At 55.4% G+C, this 9,040-nt stretch overlaps 1 protein-coding gene across 1 annotated transcript; it reads right to left on the bottom strand.

The window, feature by feature from the left end:
- Window positions 1–3,600: 3,600 nt before the first annotated feature.
- LOC119857516 (glycine-N-acyltransferase-like protein 3) lies at window positions 3,601–6,442 on the bottom strand. The gene is made up of 5 exons (XM_043516868.1): window positions 6,365–6,442; window positions 6,051–6,182; window positions 4,918–5,025; window positions 4,543–4,666; window positions 3,601–4,182 (listed from the first exon to the last, which is right to left on the bottom strand). Exons 2-5 carry the CDS (start codon window positions 6,126–6,128, stop codon window positions 3,692–3,694), a joined length of 801 nt encoding a protein of 266 aa, XP_043372803.1. The 5' UTR covers window positions 6,129–6,182; window positions 6,365–6,442; the 3' UTR covers window positions 3,601–3,691.
- Between the last annotated feature and the right edge of the window lie 2,598 nt (window positions 6,443–9,040).

Here is a 9,040-nt window from a genome sequence, read left to right as displayed (position 1 = left end):
CCTGCCTGATACCAGGCTCTGGGACAAGGCCAATAGCTGACACCAAACCGTGAGTGGAGCGAAGCAAACCACTGCTGAAGTGGCATCTGTTCAGTGGTTGTGGGTGGGGAACTGAATCAGAGGACACAGCTGGAGACACAAAGGGACAGGACTGGGTGTTTACTTATTTTTCATAACTACAGATAGGTGAGTTGTAATTGCTGTGCTCTCCCCATTTGAGTGCTGATTTCCCTGCCCCCTCTAACAAAGCTCTTCTTGTTTCATACTCACTCAGTTTGCTTTTTAAAGTCCCTCCAGGGAAAATAGTTAGTGATCCTAGAAATTTGGTAGGATGGCTCCAACTGGTGCTATTGGTTAGTTTACCAAAGGAAGCCCTAGATATTTGACTGGACCCTTGTTGCTGCAGACATCACCCGGCAGACCAGGTTATGCACCCAGAACACTTTGGTTTTCAGGCCCTCAGTGTTTGGACACAAAGCCGACACTCTGGGAACAAGCAGACCCTCTTTTGGGAAAATTTCATTTGAAAAGTGGGTTGAAAAATGGGAAACTGGTGCATGGCCCTAGCTGTAATTCTGCCATCCCCCTCGCCCACGAGGTCCCAGCCGTGCCGGGGAGTGCCACCGCAAAGGGGAAATACTCAAAGGTGTCTTCAACAGTCAGTGTAATCGCAGCTGGGATCACAAAGCCAGAAACGCTTCCTGCTACTGGTCAATGCCGGTGGGTGGAGTTAAGGGGATTTGGGTGTCTTGGCTGTGTGGTGCTGAATTTAATACATCTGGATTGGTTTTGAGTGTGACCTCAGGCCAGGAGTCCTTGGGGATATTGAAGATTGGTTTGAAGATAATCAACATCCCCGGGAGGTATTTAACCTTTGAGTTACTGAGACAGACTGAAGGAGTCCTTGGCATAGGAACTGGTTAGTATCAATGTGGAACATCATGGGTTAGAAGCATCATGCCCAGCATGTTGTGCTCAAGGAGATGTTGCTGAATGGGGACTAATTGCCCAGCCCCTCCTGCCCCATTTAAAGCTGCTGTGGCTTGTATTGTTCAGGAGCGGGGAAAAGAGCTGATGAGAGCAGATTGCAATGGGGAGAGATGTGACAAGCCCCAGGGAAGCAGGAGAGAAGGAGATCCAGGGGAGATGTCTTTGGCAGGGTGGGGGGACGGTGACACACTGACTGTGGAGGAATTAGAGATGCAATATGCTGAGCAGGCTGTTCCAGGCAAAGCCGGGGAGGAGGAGCAGAGCAGAAGCAGGAGGAGGGTGAGCATGTAACTTGATTGGATGGAATATCACTGAGCTCTTGCTGGGGTGTCTGAAAGTGGAACTGGGATGGGGGTGCTACTTTTATGGGGTTGGGGGACTGGGGTCCACCCAGGAGGGCAGGTAATAGAGCTTGGGAGACTAGGACAGCCCCAGTAAAGCTGTGTATGGTGCTGTGAGGCTGTGGGTAGCAGACCCCATTTGAGGCTGGAGCTGGAAGATGTTACTGGTTCCATTGGGCCTAACATTGACGCCTCTACCCTCCTCCCTTGGCTTCCCTTAGCCCCAGCTTGGCAGGTCCCCTGGGTGACTGGGCTGGGGACTTATGCAGGTGCTGTGTCTGGTGCTGGGCTGGGGGTTAACATGGGCGTCTATTCAGTGCTGCATTATGAAGGATGAAGTGGCACAGGCTGGTTTGGCACTGGAAGCCCTGCCTCTCCTGCAGCCTCTGCATGGGGTAGTTGTCTAGGGCCACGTGGCTGTAGCTGGGATAGCCTAGTTCGTGTAACCGCTTGGCTATCAAGCTGGTTTGCACCTTATTGTAGCCACGCCCCCAGTGCTGGGGCAGAGTGTAGACATGGCTCATGGCGCCAAACTGGTCTGAAGTGATCCAGCTGACAGGGCGGCTGGCAGCATCCATGAGGCAGATGCTGGGGAAGTAGTGGATCAGGCTGGTCAGGTACCTCCTGCTCCTATCATTCCCCCCAAAGACCCATGTCTCACTCAGGAGGTCAGTGTGAGAGATGTCCAGGGACGAGAGCCTCATGGCCGGGTCCAACCTGGGGAGCGGGAGGGCAGAGAGCAGCTGGGTCAACCCACAAATGTCAGCCATCAGGAGTGACACCTCAGAATCAGAGATTGGGCCTAAGTTCATGAGGCTTTTAAAAAAGATTACACTGTCGATTGCTGGCCTCCCTTGACACCTGAATTTCCCCAACCCCAACCTCTAGGTGTGACGATCACTGTTGTCAACAGTCCCAGATTTATTATAGTGATATGGGCCTCCCTCCAGAAGCTCCTACCCCAACATCTCTCCATCTCCCACACAGCAATTCATAGAATCATAACTAGAATCATAGACTTTAAGGTCAGAAGTGACCATCTACCCTGGAAGAAAATTTCTTCCCTACCCCAAATATGGCGATCAGCTAAACCCTGAGCATGTGAGCAAGACTTACCAGCCAGACACCCAGGAAAGAATTCTCTGTAGTAACTCAGATCCCACCCCATCTAACATCCCATCACAGACCATTGGGCAAAGATCAATTAATTGTCAACATTAGGCTATCCCATCATACCATCCCCTAATTCATTCTACCCCATCAGTTCTGCTCCGTACAGGGAACCATCAGCTCTGTGCCCAGCCTCCCCCCTGTACCTCCTGATGTTCTTCCATCCCTCCCAGTCCTATGGCAGCTGCAGTGGGCTCCCCTCTGCCCTTCCCAGGTTGGGTGTCCCAGGGACAGGGGGAGCCCAGGTACCGTCCTGCCCCATTGCTCACAGGAAGGGATGGGGAGTGGAAGTGATGTCACCATGAGATGCTGAGAAATTCCTGCTCCCTCTTCCCCCCTTTTCTCTCCCCTTCCATGAGAAAGGTGTCACATTACTGTGGGGAGGGGCAGGGGCAGGGAACGCTTATTGCAGCAGTTCTGAGAGGCAGCCAATCAGAAGGGGCTTCCCCCCTGGCAGGGCAAGATTCCCATGAAGATCATTGTGAGACCCATCCAAACTCATGGGATTCAGGAAAGGGGTACGCTGGAGCCAAGTGAAGTGGGCAGCTGTCTGGTTTGGGTGGGGGGAAAATGGGACATGGGGCCTTTCCCCGCTAATCCACACAGTGGGCAGCTCTGCCTATTGTCCCTTCTCGTTTGAACTGAGTGTTTCATTCCCCTTCCTGATAGAGATTCCTCCATCCCCAAAACACTCCTGGGGTGCCTTTCCCTTCCTGAGTGAGGAGCCATAGACGCTGACTCCGTGGGTGCTCTGGGGCTGGAGCATCCACAGGAAAAAAAATAGTGGGTTCTCTGCACCCATCGGTAGCCAAGCTTCCCTCCCTCCCACCCCACCTCTGCCTCCTCCCCCTGAGCATGCCACATCCCCGCTCCTCTGCCTACCTCCCAGCGTGTCCTGCCCACCCACCGCCAAACAGCTGTTTGGCAGCATAGCAAGCTCCAGGAGGGAGGGGGAGGAGCGGGAACATGGTGCACTCAGGATAGGAGGCGGGGAAGAGGCGGGGCCAGGGCAGGGATTTGGGGAAGGAGTCAGAATAGGAGCAGGGAGGGAGTGGAGTTAGGGCAGGGACTTTGGGCCAAGGGTGGAAGGGGGTGGGGCAGGGGTGGGGAGTCATGGAAGGTGTGGAGTCGGGGCAAGGCCGGGGGCAGAGGAGGATGGAGCACCCACTGGCGGAAGCAGAAGTCGGCGCCTATGTGAGGAGCCAAGGTCTGAACAGACTGTGGGCAGGGAAGGTTCCTGGGCGAGGAGAGATGTGGTGTAGGGATGGGGGGGAGCACAGCTGCTCAGTGTCCAAGCCCTGCCAAGGCTGATGGCTGATGGCCCTGTGCAGGAGCTGAAGAGGAATCTCTCTCCCCATGGCTGAATCCACCCCATGGCTACGCTCCCCAGTCCCTGCAGGTTCCTTGAGTGAGGTTGAGTTCCCTACCAATCCCACTGGGATTCTGCTGGTGGCAACAAGACCCCAGTGCCCCAGGCCCTGCATGGGGAATAGCCAGCCAGACCTTGGGCATCTCAGTGCCAAACTGGCCAGGGGCCCTGTGGCGCAAGCAGACACTGAGCGGATTTCAGGCATGGAGCTGGGATCTGGGTGGAGGTAAGTGAAGTAGTGGGACGCTTCCAGCTGGAACCCTTTAGCCTCGGAGATGTCCCTGGAGGCGTCGTACACCCCATCCTGGAGCCCTGCAGGAGGCAGTGATGAGCTGAGAGCAGTGGGGTTGGGGACTGAATGGTGGTGAGAAAAGTGCCCATATGTGTGGGGAGCCCAGCCTGGCACTAGGGGCAGGAGGGGCAGGAGTCTGAGTTTCCAAACCTACTGGCCCCAGCCCTTAGGGAAAAGGATGTGCTCAGCTGAGCCGACCCCAACCCAGCCCTGAAAGGAGCAACCCCATATGTTCCTGTCCCCCATACAGCTGGCAGACTGTGGGGAGCTGAGGGCTTCGGGGCTGGCACTGTAGGTCGGGATCCAGGGGTTTGGTCCAGACAGAACATATATGCTTAGTCGCCGTGGGGCTGTCCCTGGTGCTGTGGGGCCCATGTTACAGTGGATCCAGAAGGCCTGGCTCCAGTTGATGGCATTGCCCAGCAGGGCGCAGTAGACCCCCCGGTCCCGGTAGAACGCCGTGTATATGTTGGTGTAGAAATCGGAGACGTCCGATGCTACCTGCTGGGGGAGACATGGAGCAGAGTGGGGAACTCCCAATGGAATGACTGATCTGACAGCCAACCCCCCTACCCCCCCCCCGAGCCAGGCTGGCCCCCGCCTTGGGGCCCCCTAGAAGGAAAAGGCCTCAAATCCCAATCCCCCCCTCCGAGCGAGGCTGGCCCCTGCCTAGAGGAGAAAGGCACCATGTCCTACTCCCCACCCCCCAATTCCCGCAGGCCCCCAGGTGCAGCGCAATGGCTGAGGGGAGGCACCTCTCTGTGTGGCCGGGTAAGGACAGCTTTGAACTCGGGCCATGAATCCACCAGCACCTTGTACCCAGCTGGGTTCCCATGGTTTTTGGTAATTACGGCGCTGAGGACCTGCCAAAGACATGGGGCAGGGGTCAGAGCTGGGGCACGGGCAGAAATTCCTGCTCTCGTGAATCTGTCAGGAGCCTCCTATTATTTATCAGGGGGTTTCAGAGTCTCATGATCTTCTGTGCCTTTGGGGAGTATTTTTCCCTTCTCAAAAATGGCCATCCTTGCCAATTGGGCTGACACCGCAGGCTGCCCTTAGTGAAGATGGCTGCCACCTCACTATGATTTCAGGGGGCAAGGCTAGGGAAAATGGCTTCCTCCAGGCTCTGGGAAGCGCAGACTGGGGGGTTGCAGGAGAATGTGGGAGCAGCAAGGAGAGGGGACTGGGGGATGAGTGGGGGGATGTGGGGTGACACTAGGGATCAGTGTGAGGATCAGGGAGGGTGCAGGTATGTGGAGGGAGGGCGTGCTGCGGGAGACGTGGGACAGGGCATACGAGTGGGGAAGCTGTGGGCACCTGCCTCTTCTTCCCCTGCCCCCCCCCAGGTTTACTATCCTGACTTTTGGGGTCTGACCCCTGATTTGTGGCCTCTGGGCTGGTATCGCAGGGGAGACCCTGGGCATGGGAGGGTGGGGGAGGACAAGGGGGCTGGTGACCCCCCCACACACTTGAGCCATGTGATGGGCATGGAGCCATGGAGGAAGGCAGAGCTACCCAGCTCTCTGATTAGCGGTCATGGAGCCCGCCCATGCAGTGATTGGCTGATGCAGTGCCTGGCCTGCCTGTGATGTGATTGGCTGATATGGAGCCAACTTTCCCTGTGATTGGCTGGGGAGGTCCTGCTGGCTACACTGGGTGAGCAGCAGGCAGTGGTGCTGGGTTTGGACTTTGGGAGGCACGAGGGAGGAGTGGGGTGGCTGGGAGAGCCGCCAGCATCTGGGGGGAGGGGCCTGCCTCTCCAGCCTGATCTCTGACCCATGTCCCAGGGGAGTCAGAGGGACCTTCCCCTGCTCTCTGACCCATGGGGGGGGGAGGGTTGAGTCCTGACCCTGGGTGCGGGCAGTGGGGTTAGGCACAGCCATGTCACCAGCAGCGTCTCAGGCAAGTGCCTCCGTAGTGTCCCCTCCAGGAGCCTCAGCTTGGAGGAGCAGCTCAGTATCAGCATCTCTGATGGGGACGGACCCTCGGCAGATTCCAGCGGGTGTGGCGTGGGGGGCACCTGGGTGGGTGAAGGAGAGAAACCCATCAGTTACCTGTGTCTATCCCCCCATGTCACCCAGAAGCTGGCAGGGTGTGTGTAACCTCCCACCCCTGCAATAACAAACCTGCAATAAAGCAGTCTGGGTGCAGCCCCTGTGCTCCCCAGAGACCCTACAATAAGAAGCCAGTCTCTGTACTCACCAAAGATCCTACAATAGCAATCCCTGTCTGTGTGTCTGACCCCAGCCATGCCAGGGCAGGTCTGTGCAGGACTCGGGAGTCCCAGTAGCTCCCTCTCACCTGGGATAAGGGGAACCCTGGAGAATTTGGCAGACAGGGTGCCTGGGGGGCAGTGAGGTCCCTGTCTGGCAGTGGCTGGTGGCCCTGTCCCCGCCACGTCTTGTTCTCTCTCGGGGCTGCTCCAGCCTCTTATCCCTGAGCAAATGAACCATTAACAGAGTCTGTGCCTGGCCCGGAGCTGTGGCAGCCACGTCCCTGCAATTGCAAGGCACCATCGGGCTCCTTCCATGGGCAGTGAGGGGTGAAATGTTTTCCTGGGGCCAGTGGAGTAGAATTATGAGGAAACACAAGTACAGCCAAGAGTAGGGCATGGGCAAACCAGTTCTGCTGGTGCCCCTGAATCCCGACCACAGCCCCTGCTGTCCTAGCCCTGGGCTCCCACAGAGCAGCTCCTTCCTAGCTTTCAGTTTCTGTCTATTGCTTTGATTTGAGGGTTGTGCTGGGAGCCCCCAATCTGGGCCCCTCCCCTTGGCTTTGTGCTTTCCTCTGCTCTGTGTCTCCCCCAGCCCTGTCCCCTGAGGCATGTGTGCCCTAGGAGGCTCTGTGCCTGATTTGCTCATCATGATCTGGCTGGGATCTTGCATGGGTCCCTATCAGTACTGGGGAGCAGCCAAGAGGTCCAGGCTGGGCAGATTTCTACCTATGACAAGATGGAATCCCCTTGGCAAGGGGCTGTCATGGTTCGTTACCTGCCGTGTGCAATGCAATCCATAATCTGCAGCAACTCAGCGTCACATTTATTACTCAGCTGGAATCCTGTATCAGAGAATCCTCAGGTTGTCTTGGCAAAGCCGAGCTGAAGGCAGTGGTCGTGTTGGCAGCAACAACTGCCTCAATACCCGCAGCTCTCAGGGATCCATCTTGGCTCTCCCTCCTCTTATCTTTGCATTCCCATGCAACTTCCTCAGATGCTGAGTCTCTGGGGTTCTCACAAACACAGTCGCCTCCCTTGCTTCTCCCTATTCCCAGAGTGCCCTTGGGAGCCAGACCCTTTGCTGGGGGTCTGAGTGAGCCACCAATGACTCAACGGGCTTTGGAGAGGGGATGCCCCTGCCCAGGCTGGGCCCTTGTGGCTGGCAGAGCTGTGGCATGGGGCTGATGGCTAGTGGAGGAAATGTGATCGGTGGCTGTCTGTGCTTTGCCTGGGCTGCTTGCCAGGGTGCAGATCTCTAGATGTGCGAGTCGGGCCTCATTTGCTATGGAGTTAGGAGGCGTTTCCCCCCCTGGGCCTTGGTACCCCCACCCTTAACTTTTCATAGGTCTATCTGCTCCACTTTTTGCCCCACCTTGCGTAGCAGGATATTATCACCTGTAATGTTCAACCCCCAATCCCCTGAGTTTTTCTGAAATGACACCTCCAGTGTTGGGATCCCTATGTGGGGGCTGAAGCAGGGAGTCCCCTTTGACGGGGGTCCCCAGTGTGCAACCTGGACTATGGGACCGCTGAGTCCTCCAACCCCACCGGCTTGGTCTGTCTCTCACACTGTGATGCTGACGTCAAGCTACGAACCTCGGATAGACACTGCACTTACACAGCCATCCACAGGCAGGGACACACCCAACTGGGTCACTACAAAAAGTAATTTCCCCTCTGTTGATATTCACCGCTTCTTGTCAACCGTTGGCAATGGCCACATCCACCCTAACTGAATTGGCCTCATTAGCACTGACCCCCCACTTGGTAAGGCAACGCCCATCCTTTCATGTGCTATAATATATATTCTACTTATTGTATTTTTCACTCCATGCATCTGATGACATGGGTTATAGCCCACGAAAGCTTATGCCCAAATAAATTTTATGATTTTAAGTATTTTAAAGAATTGTTATTGAAGTTCCAGGAACAAACCATCCCGATGTGTAGAAAGAATAGTAAATATGGCAGGCAACCAGCTTGGCTTAACAGTGAAATCCTTGCTGATCTTAAACATAAAAAAGAAACTTACAAGAAGTGGAAGCTTGGACAAATGACCAGGAAGGAGTATAAAAATATTGCTCAGGCATGCAGGAGTGAAATCAGGAAGGCCAAATCACACTTGGAGTAGCAGCTAGCAAGGGATGTTAAGAGTAACAAGAAGGTCTTCTACAGGTATGTTAGCAACAAGAAGAAGGTCAGGGAAAGAGTGGGCCCCATACTGAATGGGGGAGGCAGCCTAGTGACAGAGGATGTGGAATAACCCCAGACACCTTATCATCTCACCACACCATTCATCTCACCACACCATTCTCCAGCAACCCTCCTCGCCCCAGTGACCAGTCAGCTGGACGATGTTTTAAATGTAATGAGCCGGGGCATGTTAAGGCCAACTGCCTCAAGAACCCCAACAGATTACAGTTCATTGCACTGGGGTCCCACCAAAGGTCGTCTGACCCAGATGCCTCCCAGATACCCTCAGAGCAGAGGGAAACTGTGAGTGTGGGCAGGAAAAAGGTTACAGCGTGGAGGGACACTGGAGCACAAGTGTCGGCTATCCATGTTTCCTTAGTGGATCCCAATTTAATTGACCCAGAGGTCCAAGTGACAATTCAACCCTTCAAGTCAAACTCTTTTGACTTGCCTACAGCCAAGTTGCCAGT

The sequence above is a fragment of the Dermochelys coriacea genome, chromosome 6 (genome assembly GCF_009764565.3).
Source record: "Dermochelys coriacea isolate rDerCor1 chromosome 6, rDerCor1.pri.v4, whole genome shotgun sequence".
NCBI lineage: Eukaryota > Metazoa > Chordata > Testudines > Dermochelyidae > Dermochelys > Dermochelys coriacea.
This window is presented reverse-complemented; position numbering and strand designations above follow the sequence as displayed.

Excerpts from the sequence above, each read along its gene's own strand:
- LOC119857516 (XM_043516868.1), bottom strand. The coding sequence starts at position 6,128 with ATGCTGATACTGAGCTGCTCCTCCAAGCTGAGGCTCCTGGAGGGGACA. Across the intron at positions 5,026-6,050 it reads ACTTGCCTGAGACGCTGCTG|GTCCTCAGCGCCGTAATTAC; the intron begins GTGACATGGCTG and ends TGTCTTTGGCAG. Across the intron at positions 4,667-4,917 it reads TTACCCGGCCACACAGAGAG|CAGGTAGCATCGGACGTCTC; the intron begins GTGCCTCCCCTC and ends TGTCTCCCCCAG.